Source organism: Sturnus vulgaris, chromosome 4 (genome assembly GCF_052056855.1).
Source record: "Sturnus vulgaris isolate bStuVul1 chromosome 4, bStuVul1.hap1, whole genome shotgun sequence".
Lineage (NCBI taxonomy): Eukaryota > Metazoa > Chordata > Aves > Passeriformes > Sturnidae > Sturnus > Sturnus vulgaris.
This window is the reverse complement of record NC_142246.1, coordinates 71,110,589-71,131,859: the sequence shown is the minus strand read 5'-3', so window position 1 is coordinate 71,131,859 and position 21,271 is coordinate 71,110,589. Positions and strand designations below refer to the sequence as shown.

At 38.4% G+C, this 21,271-nt stretch overlaps 1 protein-coding gene across 1 annotated transcript; it reads left to right on the top strand.

Annotated features, from left to right (window-relative positions):
- The first annotated feature begins 5,510 nt into the window (after positions 1-5,510).
- On the top strand, positions 5,511-21,271 carry MYOZ2 (myozenin 2). Its single transcript, XM_014886618.2, has 6 exons — positions 5,511-5,659; positions 6,209-6,312; positions 11,341-11,510; positions 12,941-13,070; positions 14,426-14,609; positions 20,842-21,271. The coding sequence occupies exons 2-6, from the start codon at positions 6,237-6,239 to the stop codon at positions 21,071-21,073; spliced, it is 792 nt and encodes a 263-aa protein (XP_014742104.1). The 5' UTR covers positions 5,511-5,659; positions 6,209-6,236; the 3' UTR covers positions 21,074-21,271.

The following is a 21,271-nucleotide window of genomic DNA, read 5'->3' as shown; positions in this document are numbered from 1 at the left end:
TTGGCAGACCTATGTTTAATTTAAAATTATTTCAGCATGAAAAGCTATATAAACCATACTTAACAAATACAGGGCTTGATGGTACTCTTGATTGGCTGTAAAAAAAATAGTCCAAATACTCTTCTTTCTGTTCAAATATGTGTCTTGCTCTACAACCTTTTATTTGCTCTTTCTGAAAACCTTTCTGTTGAAGCATTCTTGAACTCATGCTTCAATTAGTCCAGTCTTGCTTTGGAGGTGTAACCCCCAGTGATCAGTAGACCAAACACCCATAAAAATGTACAGGTGTTTACTGGCAGGATCAGGAGCTTATTTTTCTTTAAACCAAAAATTATTTCCTCTCATCCCCATTATTCTCAGTTTTATTTACCAGTGTTTACCATTTTAAGGCTGATTTTAAGTGGTGGCATTTTGCTCTCTTCTTTGTTTATTTTGAATAGTTCACACTGTCCTGATTTAAAAACAAACATATAAACTACAAACCACATATAAAGGAACTTACCCTGCTCATAATAAAAGTCTCTTGGCTTCTCTGAGTTAGTTTCAAACCACCTAGTTTATAGAAGTTAGATCAACAAGACACTTGCATCATGAGTACTGCCAATATCACAAACCAAGCTTGTACCTGCCTTAACAGAGAGCAAAGAATTCAATGCATATGAAGACAGCAAGTTGATTTTTTCTTTCTGAGTCAGGAACAGCAATGCTGTTAAGATGTCAGAATTTAATCTCAAGTTTTAAAGGTCTTTTTTTTTTTTTAATTTCCAGCTCCTGCATTCATGAGAACTTTAGTCTTCCAATAGCTTATTTTCAAAAAATTGAAGATGTCTAAAGCACATGTCAGACAAAAGTTATTATGTACTTGCCCCACAATGCAGTTAAAACCACACATTCTTTATAAACCATGGTCCAAAAGATGGCTCTTCATTCTGAATGGCTGGATTTTCAATACAAAGTTAGAAAAATAAGTATGAAACTAACCCACTGATCTGACAGTATCAGTGGAGCTCATAAAGTCAGATATACATGAGGTTTGCCCTGGATCTGCATCTTCAGATACTTTAAAAATATTCTACATACTTTAACCATTATGAAATGCATTTTGGACTAACATTTCCCCTTCACCTTGAAAAACAAAACCCCCAAGATATTCTGCCAATTTGATGTTTGGCACTCCCCAGCAAACAGAAGTTCAACAGCTTGGCAGAATAGTCAGTCTTTTCTTTGAATTCCTATTTCATTTGGAACACTTCCTTTTAAAATCACAGCGCCACATCAAGAACAACAAAATGAAATTCTCAGGTATCCAAGTCCTGTGGTGAAGGCATCTAAATAGATTCTCTAAGTATGGAGAAAGAATTTGGAATTGGATGCAGTATGAAAAGGGTTTCTCTCCAAACAAACATCAATCTGCCAGAAAGATGTGCATGCCCTGCAATATTTAAAAAGAAAGGATCTTCTCTTTAAGAGCCCCTTAGTCAGGCACTCTCCATGCTGGTGACACAATGCCAGACTGCAATGTTGATGCAAACAGAGAGACTTGTATCCTTTTGATGGGAGAAAAAAACAACCCCTAAGAGTATGTCAGGCTCCCAGTGCAGTGAGTCACCCACAGAAATGAAGGAGTTTTCAACCAGTGGCCATCAGAACATGCACGTACTGAAATAAAGCTCCCTGCCCAGCTGCTGGCTCTGATTAAGTCTTTGACAGCACAGGCTGGTGCTTGTGGCCTTAGTCCTGGGGATTAAATCAGGCTGTCAGCTTTATGCTTTCTTAAAATGCCTATTTCAACTGGAAACGAAGCATGAAAGTGTCAGACAACTGTAAGTAATAAACCTTGGGGAGTGACCCCATATCTGTTGTCCCTGGAGGATGAGTTACCCCCCCACCCCAGGCTGCTGGGGCAGTTTTCCCACTCTCAGGGACACTGGGACAATATTATGCCTCCAAAAATGAAGCTCCATCCCCATCTCTGCACAGAAAATATATTTCCAATGTGCCTGTACTAAATGCAGAAAGATTCCACAGCATGGAAAAAAAGCCACTGAAGAAATGCTCCTATTTTTTACAGATTATTTAACTTCAGTCAAACACAGACCAGAGTCTCCAATGAGTTGTACCTATTGAACCATGAATTTCAGTGAGAAGTATTATTTAACAACTTGGATAATTAAACCAGCCTGCTAGCCTGTGAGCAAGGGCAATATTAATCTGTCATCCTCCTTTAGGTCTTCTTCTGTTACAGACAATACAGCTAAAACAAGGGGGGCTTCTTTTCTCAGGCTTTTATGTGAATAGTTGCTGCAAATGTAAATGCTACAAAATAAACCATCCCATTTGTTTCAAAAAAACTTGAGGCTAATGAGATTGCTAAATCATATACTAAATCTTAGAATCTCTTCCTATGGATCCCAGATAAAAAAATCATGTTCTTTGGATCCTGAACAGAAAGACAACAGTAACAATATTTTTTAAAGCTTATCAAATTATTGATTATTCATTATTGAATACATCAATACCTCAAATGCATTGGTATTTTGCCAGTCTGCTCAATGTAGCTACAGAAAAGATACCAATGAAGCATATAATTGAAATGAAAATACTTCATTTTGCATCTGAAAAAGAAAAAAAAATCCCTAAGCAAAAATTCAAACTGGACATATTTTTTAAAAAAGGCTTTTCCCACACTTTTCATAGGCAGAGAAGGCTATTCCAGATAACTCCATAGTGGGGTTTTTTTCCACTTAAACATATTTGAATTTAGAAGGGGAAATAGGGAACCCTGTACTGCCTCAGTCAGATTGCAAGACATATTTCATGAAAATTAATGACAACAACAGCACTTGGTCTCACTTGCAAAATATGTAGGAGGCCTAGGCTCAGAATTTAAGTAAAAAGAAAATTATAAGTACACTTAGACCTATGGGGGCCAGTTTCATCTGAAAAAAGCAACTGTTGGCAGTTTATCTCCAAAAAAAGGACCAGTTTAATTTTTAAAAGCAACTGTTGGCACTTTATGTCTACCTAACTTATTATTTGGCTCCAGCCAGGTATTTTACAGTAAATTATACCTGTAAATTGCAGTCTGAAGCACAGATGGACACAGAATACAGAAACATCAGCTTCATCATTAATTGAACAGCAACTTTGCCATTGTCTAGTAATTATAGCCCCCTTTTTACAAACAGATATTGCTCATATGGTGAATTACACACTGCACAAACATTAACAGCCTGAATAGTTCATTGATTAAAATTCATGCCATGAAGTTAGGCAGACATGGCAGTCACAGTATCAGGTTGAATTTAAGCACCTGTTAAGAACTGAGGCTTTATTCAGCATTTAAATTGCTTCTGTGGAGAGGAGAGTATGGAAAAGGAGGGAAAATGAGGGAGAAACAGTTCAGGCTTTTTCCACTTGTCAGCCTGGGTGTCCTTTCTGGTCAATTATGCAATTCAGAGGAAGCAGTGTGGTGGGACAGAACCCACAAGGTGCTGGCAAAGAGCAGAGCCAAAGGAAAAGTCTTACTTGGTTAAATAAAAATGCCCTAAAAGAAGAAGACAGGAAAATATTGCCCTTGTTACCTGACTAAACATCCTAGTTTGCCACTAATAAACTAGTTCCTCTCATTGACATGCAGGGTTTAATTTTTGTGATGATGTCACATGGTACTGTAATTCTTTCACCTTCCTTAGCTTTTACTAATAACTATGGACATTGTACTAGTCACATGTGTATTTTATGGTGCCCTGAACCTCTCTGAGCATTATAAAAGAAAGCAGCACTGAACAGGATCAGGTCTAGTTTTGCAGTCATGACAGACACACATTCTTTGTTTCAGCTGCAGTGACATGCATATCTCTACTTCAGCTAATGGCAAATCTTCACTCATTACTAAGTAGTAAATGAAATTCTAGGATAGTCACTCTACAAAGTTTTTTAATGCTCAACTTCAAAACAATAAAATTTATGTACTTTTTAATGTATCAAATAATTAATTAAAGGGAATTGCAATAGGCTAAACATGAGACTATCTCATTTGGGATGCTTCTTGACAGTTCCTCCTGGATTAATAAGTCAGTGTCAATTAGATGAATGCCCACTTTATAATTCCTTTTGGATATGGCTTTACTGAATTGCATTTGATTTCCCCCCGCCCTCCCTCCTCAGTTCATCATATTTGAATTCTTCCCTTCAATCCCATTTGACAGGCTGCTGTTGAACCTCTGAGACTATTCGAAGTTTAGTTGAATAGATAAGATTCAACCAAGACAGTGACCATGCTTTATTAGTACTGTTTAAAGTGTCGGATCCAGGCACAAAAACTAGAAAAAAATCACCAATCAGCAATAGCAGCAGGTCAATTCTGATGGTGAGGATTAAAATGAACATTTCTTTGGGGCAGAGATGGCCAGGATCTCAGAAAAATGTTTTGCAAAGCTAAGCAAAGGGAATAGAAAGCTTGAGGGAAAAATTATGGAATTTTTCTATTGGACAGGACACTGGATCATGCACATCTATTTTATCTGTCTCAAAGTGATTCTTGCTGGAAAAGGTCTTCATGTTGTATTGGTTTATTTTATGTCTCTCTAGATTCCCTTTACAGCCAGAATTCCTTTCTCCTATCATATCAGGATACATGCAATTTTCTGATCAATCCTCCAAGCCAAATAAGACCATCGTTTTTCCTAACAAAAAGGAACTTCCTGGATCAAACTCACATCCAAATCAGAAATACAAGAACTTCACCTTGCTTTTGCTGCCCCAAAACTTCTCTAGCTGCATTCAGACTGGGGGGCAAGGTGGGAATGCTCCCTTCTGCCACTGTTTTATTCTGTCCAAAGTTGGTGGCTGTATTGAAATATCTGTGTGCTACAAATCACACATTTCTTTGATAAACTGACACAACACTCTCCTGGAATGCTGGATATTGGTGAGCTTCAAATTTCTGAAGGTTTTTTGTCCCTCGTGCTCAAAAAAAGTGAAGGGATTCTTATCCATAGATTCTGAGTAACAGTTTGTGAGGCGTGTGCTTGTTGAGCAATTACTCCCTAGCACGTATAATGCTGAAGAAAATCTCATTTCTTTCTCAGAGCAGCCTCTGTGTATCAGCCATCTGCCACTGACTTTAGCCATCAGCCCCTACAGAAGCAGGGTTTCATCTTTCACTGAAGGATTAGCCCATGCCATTCTCATCTGCTATAGTCTTGCCTATCTATACACTTAACACCTTATTTCTAAATGCCTCCTTCCTGATTATAACACACAGGTTATAATTCTCAGGGGTGATGAGAAGATGAGGAGTTGATCTGTACAAGTACTAGGGGGCATTCCAACAAATTTTCAATAAACCCTGGAAGGGACATAACCTCTCTTTGTTGTGGGTGCAGTTGAATCTTTCCTGTTCTCTTCTTTTGCCAGGAAGATATGAGTGGCTGGAGTGTTTGATTCTATATATAACTGCTTGATGTCAGCTGGATGCCAACCCCTTTGGAGAGGATCAGCCCCCCAGTTTGTCTCAGTACTAGGTACCATGCAGATCCCAGCACAAGGGTACAAACCATCCAGGACCAGGCAGGTCATCCCCATGCATAACTAACTTCTGAAGCCTCAGCTAAAGGGTTGGCATCGCTTTTTATCTGCACACCAAAGCAGTAGGGTAAGTGTATTGTTTCCTGAAATATTTTGACATTGTCTGTCCTACAAACTGTCATATACAAGACATTTATGTAACCTCTTGACTCTGCAACTTAAAAGATGTTTATATTTTTACTTAGTCAGAAATGCACCTTCTTTAAAGATGCCAGAGGAACTAGTTTAATTCCTCAGATTCTTTACTAGATTAAGAATTTTCAAAATGTAACATTTCTGAAAACATAAACCAAGATATAAATTAAAATTAATTAGGAATTTACCTCTTGTAGTATAGTGAGTAGATGTGAGAAGGCCTATACCACTGACACTGATTTTTGCTGAAGAATTTATGTAACCAACTCAAAGTCCATTCCTTTGAATCTTCTATCCATCAAAACATGTCCTAACATCTGTCTGCAAGCAAGAGCTGCCAGTGCATTTTGCATTGCAGTATTTCTCAGTCAGAAACCCCTGACTTCACTGTTCAGCCATTCTAAACAGGCTGCTGGAAATGAAAGTTGGCCAAACTGTTCACTCTGGCTCAACAATATAAAAATCTGTTGTTTTTTTGCAGCAAGAAAAAATCGTATCAGAAAATCACAATGTTATCAGATTCTGCCCTGGCCAAAGAGAGGAAAGAGCAAGCATCAGCCATTATGGATGAAATACACAGAAATGGTATAGCACTGAAACCAGCTTACTGCATATGCAATGTTCTCTAGCCCTCCCTAATACATTTTTTTTTAATCATAGAGTTTAACTCTCTTACAGCTTTGTCTCTGGGTGTTTTGCCATAAATAATCTTGTGGGAGTATCATGCTGCCTATGGTAACTAATCCTTTTGTAGTTGCCTCTTTTCATTTGAAAGCTATTTTCAGAGGAACAACTGCTGTGGAGGAATGAAGTAATCTAACAGCTGATGTACATTCTGCTAGGATAGCCTTTCAGAACATTATTTGGGGTTAATAACATGACTTCATTCCACTTTAAAAGGCTATCATCTAAGAAACATAATGATCTGCACTCTCTTTTAAAATGTTTTTTTGCTCTGTTTCACTCTGCTTTTTTAAATATAAATGAGAAAAAAATTTGAAACAAATGTTTACATCTCTGTTCCTCACAAATCTTATCTTTGTAACTAACACATTTTACTAGCATTTGGCATTCTCTCTAATGCACAGTCACCAATTAATCTTATTTGACAAAACCTTTACTTTTCTGTAGTTGCACTGATGAAAGTTCAGGCACTTATTGGAAGGTTGTTTGATTTTCTGAGGCAGGTTCTTGAAGTTATGCTTCTAGCATGACACCTTAAGAAGCAATTAACTCAGTTGGGAATACAAATCTGCTTGGCTTTCATTAGGCATGTGCTGGATGCTTTTGTAGAGCCTTCCAATCCTGCCCATGAACCCTTTTTACCATCTACATAAAAGATCCATTTTCTAAAAGTGATAAGCACCCCACAAGGCTCACTGCAACCACAGGGAGCTGCATTAATATTTAGAATTTATCAAAATGATACCACTTTCATGGGATGAAATACTGAACATTGAATTCCAGTTTTGAAAATCTTTCCAGTGGGCTTTTGTTTTAAAGAACTTGTGGATGGTTTCTGCACTCACTCCATGACCATTGCAGTTGCATGAAGAGTAGGGTGAGAGACTAAAGAATTTTTAGAACAAAAAGCTATGAGTTTGCCTGGTCCTACTCCTTCTGATATTTCCAGAGGTTTTTTTCTGAAGTTTCTATTCCTAAGCAAATACCTCTTTCTTATTTCCATTCTCCACTGAACACACACTCAAATCTGAAAGCCAGTCTGTCCTTCCAGATTTCATTACAACCACTTTTTTTTTGTTTTTGTTTTTGTTTTTGTTTTTTGGTATTGTAAACCCAAGCATTACATGTGCCTGAAATAGCCTGTAAGCTCTTCAGGGCAAAAGGAGGGAAAAAAAGTCTTTCATATGTTTGTTTGGAACCAGGCATTTCACATGGTAAATGTTGCTACTATTCATAGCAGTACAAATAAACGTAGCATCCAGTCCTTGAAATCATTGGCGTATTTGGATAATCTGTGCTGATGCTTAACATTTGCCTCACATAATCTTCCCTTTTATTATTTATGTATTATCAGATTTGCTGTCAAGATTCATACTCATAGTTATGGCATCTTATCCTGCAAGATATGCTGTGATACGTGGCCACTGAAGGCAATTCTAACTCTTAGAAAAATTCTATTTTTGCCTCTTCTTTCCATGCTTGAGATATTTTTATGTTAAAATAAAATGAAAGTCCATTAACTGGGTGTGATAAGAGACTGAAATTTATAACTGTACAAGCTCAGTGAAGCCAGACAGAAAACAGAAGGATAACCAAAGCTGTGGTGACACAAATATAAACCAGCTCTTTGGGACCAAATCTGAACAAGCCTTGGAAAAAACATGGAGAAATTTGGCATTTAATTGGCTAGATTCAGCTCAACTAATTTTTGATATTTTGTTTTGCCCAGAATTGTTAATTCAGTGAGCTTAATTTGAGATCTAGAAGGCGAACTGTCTTTCTGGGCTTGGAATCACTATTCCTAATGACAGTCCTGCAGCTGGTAATTACATCTAAATTACATGTACAGTTCCAGCCAGTCTCACAGCCCTGTGAAACTCTCCACTGCTAACACAGGTACACCATAACAGAAGGCTCAGTAACATAAACCCAGCACCTTGGAGTGGTGTAAGTGTTCCTACTCCATTTTTATTTCAGACCCTTTTTATTATGATGCTTTCAGGTAAACAGTGACTCTCCACTTCCTTGTTCAAAGACATTCATAGCAGAAACAGGTGTTGGTAAACTCCAAAAGCAGCCACATTTTGTGCCAGTGTCTGAGATCACCAATCTGTGGGCAAGACTGGTGAAGACTCAAAGTCTAGCTCTGCTGCTGGTTTGTAGGATGTGACTTTGTCCCATTTTTTAGAGAAAGTAGACACATCATAAAATGCTGCAGGAATAGACACCAACTGTAAACCTTCTTACAGCCTCAAAGAGAAACTGCATGAGTAAATCAGTGGGTGCATGCAGTGACCTCCTTGGTTTGTCACTGGCAGACTTGGACTAATCACAACATTTCTAAGACTACTTGGTAAAGGTAAACTTGGATGTAAATACATATATTTAAGGAAGCCCTTGGAACTCATCATTTAAATCCCACCTCCAGTTCTATATTGCTTCTTAAATGCATTCTTCAGTATCTACATGATTAGCTGTCTTTCCTGTTACGGTTAAAAAACCTTATTTCTGATACACACTTTCATTTGTTATTAAAGTTTATAGTCCAGATTAAGGTATTTAGAAGATTGCAAACTGAAGGATTAAAGGAATATTAGGTAGCGAATGCAGGAGGAACTACATAAATCATATTTGAATACAATCTGCTGTGATTTTAAGCAGAGGACGAGAAGGACTTGGCAGGAAAAAATTAAAGAAATTAAGATAAAGATTAAGATTGGATTAAACTACGAATTAAACTTTTAATACTATTTTACAATGTCCATCTATGACATTAATGTTCCCTTTCTGAATGTCCTCCTTCTCTCATTCTCCATCACTTTATCTGCACTGCCACTGAACCTATCCCTAGACACATCATAAAGCTAGACAGATGATTAGATTTTACTTGGCAAGGAATTCAAATGAACTTCACACTTATGTTTTTGGGATGCTGCCTGGATACACAATAGTACACAACTGTGGCTTACAAAGTAGCTTGGAGCCTTCAGCTAACATTAACAAGAACAGTGTGTATGTAAGGGAACAGCAAGGCCCAAAATAGCTAACACCCAGAGTGTCCCACAAGAATCCCGAGTGCTTTGGACAGAGCTCTGCCATTGCCTTGGCTCCCCAGTCTCTGAGGATGTGCATGATCCCCGTTCTGTGCACAAACAACAAAAGCTTTTCTGTGTGAAAATGTTCCTGATTTGTGGGGTGAAATTCTTACTTCTTATTAACATAAAGTCATCCAGCAGTCTCTATCCCTGCAGTCGTTTTGAGAAACAATAAAATCAAAGCATGACTTGAGGTCTAAATTTCAGGCCACGAGCCAATAACCAGGACAGTTATCTCCATGTCAGAGCCAAAATCCCAACACTATCAGCCCCTGATAGGGCTACACTGGGCAAGCTGAGTCATTTTCTTCCATGTTAAGAACTCTGTTTTGTAACTAGCTCTTAAATAACAGGAGGTTGTTAGGATTCTTTGCACACACTATTTTTAAAGCAGGAGTGTACAATCCAGCTCATGATCCAGTTTAACTTGCTCTTGTTCTGCTGAAATCCACTGCAAGCCTTCAGTTGAAATGGGTATGGACAGAAATGGATCAACAGTGATGCACTCCAGGACCCATCAACTTGTTTGATTTACTACATGGAAAACTCTTGTCCTTCCAGCTTCAGATAAATATTTAATATACCTGTCTCCATTAAGTTTTCCTAAATGTCAGCACATCACATTGTTTTTCCAACATAAAGTTACTAGGAGACACATGCCAGGCTGAACATGCCATTTACTCAAAACAAAACCCTTCACATGCAATATTGACTTTGGCATTAGGTACCTTCTGCAGTTAATTAATTTGTAATGTTAATTTTAAACTGGGCCTCCTGTCTGCTTACTCTGATAGCAGGACACTAATTATGTATAATTTGTCCTAATTTCATTTTAATGTATTAAAATACATGTCAAAGTTCAGAATTTTAAATCCTGGAGGAAGTAAGAATATGTGATGCATAGAATGTTCTATTATTGTTATATTTCTTAAATTCTGCAATGTTCTAAGCAAAACCAAATAAATTGAAAATAGTGTCTTCAGTGTTTAGATTCCTGCATTCTAAGGTTTAAATTTTATCTCTAGGTTGAGGACATTCAGTGACTGTTCAGTCACTAAGCAATAGTTTGCTTGGTGCCACCGGCATCCCAACTTCCAGAACAACACCATGAAGATGACCATAGGAATTCTGACATCCAGAATTGTTTGTTTGCAATCCTGATTGATCTTACCTTCCCTTGCTCATACATTCTCCTTTTCAAATTCCATAGGATGTGAAGAAAGACATAGAGGAAATTTACCCCAAGCAGTGAATAAAGAAATATGCATCCAGTATTTCAGTTTCCTCTTAGAGAGAATAAAACTCAAAAGGTCCTAAGTAAAAAGTTTCTAGAAGCATGTTGTAATTCTTTGATAGGACTCACATTTTCCATGCCCTGAGCTTTATTTTGAAAGTTAGTTTAAAAATAGTATTTAATAGAGACCGGTAGGTATGTTTAAATGAGGTTATCTCTGATTTATTTAATGGAGGACAGAAAGTTAAGTGAAGGTTTGATGTGGAAACCTGGGATCAGAAGGACTTTTTTTCCCAGTTTCAGCAGAAGCCAGTTTTTACTAGCCTGCTATTAATATAGTGTGTAGGACACCATAGATCTGATCTTGATAACAACTAATTTGGAGCTTAGGGTGCTTATCATCTTTGAAAATACATGCTTGTGGTGTTCAATAATCTCCTCCAAAATTCTGGAAGAGGGCTTGACTTCACTAACACCATGTGACACCGTGCTATGTGTTAGCTAAATATGCATGAACATATTGTTGGATTTCAGGTGCAGAGCAGGGAATATCAGATGTTTAGGACAAACAGAGCTTTGTACTTACCCATTGCCTTGCAGTCTCACCCAGCCTGAACCTTGGGAAAAAGGTCAGCACGCCCAGAGATATCATGGTGGAGGAATTGTCGACACTCAGCAACAGAGGGGCCAGGCTGTTCAAGCGACGCCAGCGCAGATCTGACAAATACACGTATGAAAATTATCATTACGTGGCAAACAAGCCAAGAAATGTGAGTATTTTGTAGTGACTTCTTAGAGATTCTACAACGGGTTCCTTTGGTGATCATGATGCACACTGTGTATGATTTACTTGTAGTTTCAGGAAAGATAAAAGCAAAATCATAGAATGAGGCTAAGAAGAAGTGGGCCAATTGTATTTTATTAATTGAGATCCTATAGTTAAATTTTAAACATTAATTTAAATTTCTTTTTATATCATATAGTTATTTCCAACATCTTTGATCACTTGCTCAACAGAAGATAAATTACACTGAGATAAAATAGGATCAAGTTCGAGCTTTGATAAATCTGCCTTTTTAAAATAAATCTGCACAACAGAAATCCCATATAAAAAAAATCTGAATAACTCTACCAAGCACCCAAGGCTATTATTAACCACTATTATTTAACAACTCATCTATGAATACTGTCCCCCCATTTCTCCCTCTGTTGAGTGTTAGAAGCTACACAGATAAACTCTGAGCACACCATCAATCTTGTCAGAATTCTGTATGCAATTCCATGATTTTGTTAGAGTCTGACAGATCCATTTCCCTCTAATCCACTTTTTCCCCCCAAAACCACAGAGTACACATGGTTTACAGTCAGTATTACATTCCAACACATGAAAAAATGATGCCTCTGGCTCCTGTTCCCTCCCCTAAGTGCCTGTTTAGCACTGCTGGTGGTGTCTGCATCATCTTTAGGATTCTGCCTGCCAAAGTTAATCTTTCTAACGTACTTCAGGATCACTAGAAAACATTCTGCCTTGATCTTTTTTTGTTGTTGCTTCAAGTTTAAACAAGTATTATTTGTTTGCTTTCCTACTTCAAGAAACTCTTACTCTAAACCAGTCTATATTTAAATTGCTTTTAGCCTATGTGTCATAGCTAAAATAAGATGCTGACTTCTTATGAGACTCTAATTCTATATTTATGCAACAATGATTAAGCCCTTCAGATGTTTCCTTAGAACCGATATCCCAATAGGAGGGTGAAAAATAACAGCATATCATGCATCTCCAGAAAGTGACTTGCACTGCAGTTGTTCTTTCTACTACAAATAAAGGAAAAGACAATCCCAAACAAAAGCAGTTCAACAAATGCAGCGAGTTTTCAGCTGATAGGGGAAGAGGCGCTTTGAAGAATCAATGCCTTGAAACTCAAAGGGCTCCAACTTGCCAGATCTGTCGGCCCTTTGGGTAGCATGGGTGCTCTGTCTGGCACAGAACAGCTTCTAGTGTCTAGTGACTGAAATAAAAGCTCGTTTTTGGTGACTTAGACAATTTAAGTGTGAAGGGAGTACCCTACCAAACAGCAGGACAGCGTGCTTTGGGATTGTACACGCTGGGAATTGGATCTGGGCTGTGAACTGGAGCATTACTGCAGCCTCCCCAGAGAATCCCACGCCTGAAGTGCTGTTTGTCTCTGTCTGAATGCAGCGTGGAGAGCCCATCCAGAGTGTCAGAATGGATGGCCTCAGTGTGGAAGGAATCCCTCAGCATGCCCCAATGACACCTCCCAACACACCTGACCCCCGGAGCCCTCCACACCCTGACAACATCGCCCCAGGTAATATGAGAATCTAAACACATTAAATACATTCAGTCTCATTTCACAGCAAAGAAATTACCATTTCTAAGGCAGTATCTTCAATAAGAATTTGTTAATGGACTAATATTAGAAATAGACACATTTGAGTCAGGTAACTAATCAGAACTTCTCCCAGAAATGTAAAGTGATGCTCTTAGCTGCTCATGTTCATTTTTAAAAGATCTGGTATTTGTTTTGTACTACTTCTTTCTTAATATCAAGAGAGACTGCTCCTATATTTACAGGTCTTAAAAACCCTGAGAAAGTGATCCTCTGATTTAAAACCACATTAATATACTGTTTTTTCTTTGCCAAACCATTGTTTCCAATATGCAACATCCCATTCAACAGTCAGTAAGCTATTCATTGTAGTTTAATTATCTATAAATGTAAATCTGAAGCCACTAAGTTCTGCTAGAACCTTTTAGAGAGGAGTAACTTTAAAAGGAATTTGCCTCTGGCTGCATAAACTGTTCTTTTTAAAATCCTTAACTGTGGGGGTACTGTTTGCTTTATTTAAAGGAGTGAGTTACAAGAAGGCCTTATTTTGTATTCTTTAAAGACTAGAGAAGGCTAATTTGTTTTAATTAATTTATTCAGTGATATAGACCTTCTTCCTGTTTATGAATTATCCATGAGCAGACCGTGGTTTTTACAAATTCATTCTTTGTTCAGAATTACTCAATGCATGTTTTGTGCAGACCTTTTCCAGTCCATGTAAACTAGGTCAGTCCTGCTCTGCTGGTGACTGCTGAGGCTCTGTGCATCCTTTGCCCAAACACAATGCAAACAGAGGTAATTTCCTTTGCTAAGACATGATGCAAATCTTCAAGGCTTTCTTTAGGCAAAAGAGATCTGGTCAGACTAGACATTAAGCCACGGGGAGGTTTCAGCTTATAGAATGAAATAGCATTCTTTTAAAGACCTAGATGTAGACGTACTTGTAGAAAATTTCACTCAAAGAGGTAGAATTATCTTACTTTTAATCAACAGTCTGATTTTTAAATCTTTTTGCTAATTTAGCCCAAGGACAATGTAGGTACCTTCTGGTTTCAAACAAATGCTTACAATAGAAACAAATTCGTAAAAAAACAAAATAAATTTAGCCTTAAAAGAAGTTGGAATACTTTGGAGCAGTTATCTATCTAAAAGGCTACAAATTTCCCCTGCCAGATCTCTGTTTTTGTGTAGTGTGGCCTGGTGACTTGACCCAACTTTTCATTTTAACTCATTGAGAAGTTCTGCTGTGCTAGTTCCTGCTTACACAGGATGGTGGCAAGGAAGCAGAAAACACAAAGAATCATTATAATCAATCTACCTTGATCACATTGCAGGATATTCTGGACCACTGAAAGAAATTCCTCCTGAAAAGTTCAACACTACTGCTGTGCCAAAGTATTACCAGTCTCCCTGGATAGAAGCCATCAGGGATGATCCAGAGCTGCTGGAAGCTTTATATCCTAAACTTTTTACACCTGAAGCAAAGCCGGAACTGCCTGACTACAGGAGCTTTAACAGGTAATCCTGAATGAATACTGAATTTTACTGAGCAGAGGAAAATGACTATGAAATAAAATGTTTCTACCAGCTGTATTTGCAAGTGTATGCATAAACATGAACACACAGAGATTACAAGTGGTAAACAAGAGCATTAAGGAGCAGATTAGTCTTTCTCTAAAGTATAGGCCCAAATTCAAACTATAGAACTAGGAAAAGAAGGGAAATTGCTAAAAATAGTGAAAGAAAGAAGTATCAGAATCCAGTGCCCAGAGAAGCTGTGGATGCCCATTGCTGGAGGTTTTCAAGGCCAGGCTGGATGGAGCTCTGAGCAACCTGGTCTAGTGAAAGGTCCCCCTGCCCATGGCAGGCAGGTTGGAACTAAATGATCTTTAAGGGCCCTTCCAACCAAATCACTCAACGATTTTATGATTCTGTGATTCAGTGTACTCAATAAATGGGAAATATGAGCTTCAAATTCCTTTCAGGATGCCTGGTGTTGACTTCAGTAGGTATGGTGTCGTCAGATCTCTCAGTCAGAACTTTGTTTCTAAGTTGTACAGTGCAAAATACTCTTTCTATTTCTTTTTTAATACGACTCACATGGCTTTGTTTTAGACAATGATGGTGCAATGAACTTTATCCCACAACCAATCCCTAAATAGCTAGAAAAGTCCCTGTTTTATTGCAGTAGAACATTTTTATATATTTGACAACCTCCAGCAACAAATAAACAGATTAAACATTGTTTTACTTTCATAGCAATTAGAGTATTATAGCTTTCAGTAGAACTTCTAGCTATATGGACAATACTGGGTTTTTAAAGCTTTAAAGCAAATTCTTACTACGTCTTTTGTTTTCTTTCATTCCATTTACACTATTTTTATTTACTGAAGTAATGGACAACCCTGCTGAGTTCCAGACAGCTGAGCCAAACCAAAACCCCTTCTCAAAAGGCCAGACTGCAATCTATTGAAAAACAAAATTGTTCATGGCTATACAACTTAGAGGAGAATACCACAAACATCACTTGTGCTCCTGATGTTGATGTGGGCCTCAACTATGAGTGCAAGGACTACAACATTAGACAATTCAACATCAAAACTGGCACTGCAGACACTGCATTAGTTCTGATTTCCTAGCAGCACTATCCTCTGCCATGTTTATAGCTGAGTCTGTGTGGCACACTCCTCTCAGCAGACAAAATAGGGAATGCAAGACAGAGACGTGCCACAGCTGCCAACAGCAGAACAGTAACAGCACAGTTTATGTACCGTGCTTATTGTAAACTACCAGAAAAAGAAATTTAAGAAAATAAAGAGCCCAAGAAAAAAAAAGCTAAAGATACAAATACATGGAGACAGAATCAGTTCTCCCTCTCACAAGAGGTGCTAGTCATTATTGTGAAGGACAGCATCAGACAGGGCACAGAGACTCCATTAACAGTGATCTGTGTCTTGAGATGGTGTCTGATGGCTTCTGTGTGGATTTTAAGGCTGTCTCTGTGGCCCCGTGCTCTGTCAGCTGCCCTCTTTACAACTATTTGGATTTCTTTCTATGTGGAGTTTCTCTGTGTATGACATGGCAGAACTGTGGCTCACCACAGTCTGAATTTCTTGAGCATATGTGCATTCTTATAAGGGAGAAGTCAATATTCTCCCTTGTAACTGCCATAAAACCCTAAAATCTGGCACATAAATCCAGATCCAGACTGTGAAAATGGAAAATTCAAACAGAAAAATATATAAACATAGTCTGCCACAACTCTCCTTCTCATGGAAAAAAATTGACATCCAGTAGAAAAGAATGCCTGGTGGCCCCAGAAAAGCTATTAAAAGTTACAGTCAGATTTATGTTTCCTAGCAGATTCAAAAGGAAATGGGGAATTGAAAATTAAAATTCAAGATACTCATCTCTTGGAGAGGATTTTACAGCCATGACTTAGACGTCTACACTCCTAAAAATGCACAGGAGAGTGTTTGATGATTGGATTTAAAACAGCACACTGCCATGCCAAGCTATCCAACAGAAGAACACTAACTGGATTTCTGTGTCTACATCCTACTAAGTCATTCTGTGCATCTAGGTCACAGCACCCTTGGCTTGCTTAATTGCAGTCTTGGAGAGAAAGCAAATGATCCTGTACTAAACAATTAAAATGTGGCATAATGGCACCATTTTGTTATCAGCCAGGGTATCTATCCGGGCTTTCCATCCTGCTTCATCATCCAGTAAAATGTCATTGTGTTTGTTCTCCTGCAAAGCACTGCCACAGTCACCATTAGTCAGAAGGGGGTGTGGTTAACAGCAAGTGTGAGCCATAGAATTCCCAAGGGAAATTGGCCTGAGATCCTTCCCCGTTCATTCACTGGCGTCTGTTGAAGTGGCACTCAGACTTTACAAACCATTTCAGGCTCCTTTCAGCTTTCCTTATTACACAACAAACTGGAAAAGCAGCACAACCTGAGCGGGTAGCGAGGACTGATGTGTTGGAACTGAGGCACACATCCACAGCTTAAAAATATCTTCAGCACTAAAGAGCATCCAGATTTTTTTCCCCACTGTCCAGCAGTGACGAGGTGACTCTGGACCCTGCAGCAGTGCAATTTTTATAACACTAAGGAATTTTTAAAAACAAATAACGAATTCATAGAGGTATTTTTTGGAATTTTATGCTGCGGGGACCTTGCAGTGCTGGCAGGTCACTGGAGGAAGAGCCGGGGCAGCAAATGTCAGGAGGGTTTGCACTGTGAGAGAGGCAGCGGTGCCCTGAGAGCACAGCACTGGGCAGAGGGGAGTGGGGCTCAGAGGGGCTCTGCACACACCGTGCACACCAGGCCACTCTTTTGTCTTCCTCAGAGATAAAACCAGTCTGTGCTAGCAGAGAAAAGCAGCAGAACAGACCATGCCATCTGGCTTCTCCTGGAGATTCATTCCTATTAGGATTGAAGAAGCATTTACCAGTGAAAGAATTTCTTGTCTCTTTTACCAGTGTGGAAGCACCAAGTAATGACACTGTGGGAAAGCAGCAAGAATCTGCATTTGCTAAGGAGTTTATAATATAACTCAAATTAGTAGCTTTATTCCATCTGCTTTCTTGGAGCTGGATAAAATGTCAAAGGTAGGATTATGAGTAACATACAAAGCACCACATCTTACTCACATGGAACAAGCAAGTCAGACTAGTTCTACCTCTCCTACCAGATAAATTCTCGCTCAGCTTTCTCAATTCCCAAAGACTACTCTTTCAAAAGCCCTACAGGAATTCGGCCCATCTGGACCGGGCTCTGTTTTCGTTGATTCATGGATACTGAAGTCTATTATAAAATGCTAAGATCCAGAGTCTCACAGGAATTTGGGGTGCTAACTTGAATTGAGGCGATGTTAGTGGGAGCTGGGTGCTTAGCCGGTTCCTTAGCACCCAAATACCTCTGTGAAATCAGCATCGGCTCTTGCACTAAACTCCCGTGAAGCTCTGAGCATTTTGCAGGGTCAAATTCTTTGCTTCTACGTCTCATTTTTTTTTTTTCACAGAACTAATGATAAGCAAAATGTTCTATGAATGACGGTCCCATTTTAAAATGTGAAATGCATTTTTTGTGATTATATAAACAAAGGTGCTAATCTAATGCAGCTGAAACATTTCTCCAGACTTTCCTCCATCATTAGCCAGAAGCAGTCTCTCTCATGTTGAGACAATATAATTTTCAATAAGAAAGACTAAGGATAAAAAATTAAGAAGAAATTCTGTTAATATGACAGCTAAAAATAAACATGATTGCGCCTGCTATTGTTAAATCAAGCACCTACTTTTTAGGAATATGCAAAGTGAATATTAAACAATCTGTTACACTTCCTGGTGCTATTTCCTATGGCTCTGAACCAGCATTTCCACCCTTATTACGAGCAATGACTGCTGGAATTTTTTAGGCATGAGATTTAGGCTTCTATACAATGAATCAGAGCTCAAGTAGCACAGCTGATGTGCACACAACAGAGGTCATTACAACACCATGTTGTCAGACAAGTTATTGCTCGCAAGAATATATTTACTGCTGCTGTAAAGGAAAATCAACATCTCTTAGCCAATTACTGTACTCTCTGTCAATCATTATGTGCCCCTGCCTATAAGGCAGGAATGCAGAGTTCTCTGAGGCCAGACTTTGTAAAGCAAATACAGGGGGTATTTTGCCACAAAAGATACTTGAATTTCCAAAGAAAGCCCTCCTGTTTCTGTTACATACAGGAATATGCTCTATTTAAAAACAATAAATGCTACAAAGAGGATGTTTTAGACAACAGAATTGTTTTGCAATTTATACAACTATTATAATTCTGTTTATTTTGACTATCCCTTTAATATACATATCAATGATAATTAAACATCACAACAATGTGAGAATGGGCATCGTAATTAGGGCAGCAATTAAAACAATATTTCTTATCCGGTGAGATGTAGATCACTACATTCACTCTGTGCCAATTACCAAGCAATTATTTTTAATCAGTATCATACGGTACCCATGTTGACATTGTGACCTAGAAGACAGCTCCATAAGAAAAGCTTGATACCACAGGCTCGATACCAACTCTGGATAAACAATTTCCTTTGACCTCAAGAGAGTTAAGTGCCTGGACTGGCTGCTGCTGCTGCAACATCTTGTCTTATCATCATTTGAGACACATTTTTAGGGTTTAATCCAAAGCAGTGTTCTTCACTCAGTGAGGGTCCCTGCCCAGAGCTTGCATGATTTTTATATCTCCCAGGATTGATGCTTTGGAGTTAACACCATCCCCTTCAACAAATGCTGCTCCTACCAAAATGCAGTGAATCATCCATGTAATGACAGAGCAGCACCATTTCTTTTATGTCACAGATTCATTTTTCTGAACTAATCTCTTCTTTTTGTGTATTTGTACTTAATTCTTAATACAAAATTTACGGCTATTATCCTGCTGAAAATCCTAGACAGATCTTCAAACTATCTCTTTTAGTTTCTATTGGTATTAATTTCTCTGGGCTTCTGCTATAATACCTGAAGCCACTGGAAATATATTCCATCAGATCTGCTGTTCTGTACCACAAACAAAGTATACCAAGGCTGGTGAAATTCCATTTCAACAAAAATTCATTTTCCCATGCCATTACATGTTGAGTTTTACAGAAAACAGGTGCTCTTGTGCAGTTTAAAAACCTGACGTTCTTCACTGGCTAGAATATATCCCAACAAAGTTATGCAGCTGAAATGCAGAGCACATACCATAGTCTGTTTGTTTGTACAAGGGAGGCTGGAAGAAGTGACAGGAAAATTCAAGGGTTTTGTTTTGTTTTGTTTTTTTCCATCTGAAACCTGTATACACAGAAGAGCGGGGGAGGTATTTGGAAATACTGTTGTTTTAAAGTATTTGTAAATACATGTAACAGTCAGCTCCAGCTTAGTATTCCTTATCTCTCAGGCTTACTGCCTGAGGGAAAATTTACATTTAAATAACATGAAAAATGCTGGCTGAACAGTGTTTCAAGGTTTAGTTACATAAACATTTTCTTCAGAAACAAAGCTGGTGTATCAAGTCCTCACCCATTCCCTCCTTTCCAGAGCCTGTTGTCTTTGGCTGTTCCTTTCTGCTTCCCTCATTAAGCTCCACTCCTCTTCACTTGTATTGCTACAATTGTTCGAGCATACTGATATAAACCAGATTGCTGAAATAATTTGGATTTTGAAGTGCTCCTTTGTTTTGAAGGGTCTTTGTTTAACCCAGATCACAGAAGTGACCCAAGTTTATAGCACAACCCACATACATTCTAACTGGTACAACAATATGGTGCTGAAACACAGCGCAGTGGGAGGAACAAGCAGCTGAGGAGAGGAGAAAATGGGGTGAGAAGTTTCTGAACTAATTACTTGCTAGAGAGAATGTGTCGAGCTACAGTTTCAGACTTATCAACTTATCACCAACAAAGTAAGTTTAGTAACTGTGACTCACCAATTACAGGGTTTTCTTGCAACATCTTTTCCTTTCGGCCTTTCCATCCATTTGAATTTTAAAAAGAGGCTTTGAGCTTTATCTAAGGGGAAATTAATCAGATCTTCAAGAGAATTTCCCAGAAAAACAAACAGAATGCTTTTCTCCAAAGCTTGAAACTGTAAACAAGAAATTGGAACAAAAATCTATTCTTTTCAGCTTCTGGGAGGAAAAGAAAACAAGTATTTTTAAAATCACATTTAACTTTTTTTTTCTCTCCTATCTTCAGAGTTGCCACTCCCTTTGGTGGTTTTGAGAGAGCATCAAAGCTGGTTAAATTCAAGGTACCAGATTATAATATGCTGATGCTAAACGATCCCAGATTCATGATCCTTGCAAACCCTCTTGCTGCCAGAAGATCCTTCAACAGGACTCCCAAAGGATGGACGTCTGAGAATATCCCTGTAGTGTTCATCCAGCCTGCAGAATCCAACACTGTTCCAGAAACAGAGGACCTGTGAGAGAGGCTGCATTCTATATGGTACAAAATGCTGAAAGCTGCACATCCCTGTATTTTTGGTCCAAATATTACCAAAGGCTACTGACAAAATTTTTCCTTGGAAGCTGGAGTAAAACTAATAATGTGAGATGCAGTGTCTCTTTTCTGGCACCCAGTTTCATCTGTAAACACAAGCTAAATAAAGTAACTTGGGAAATAA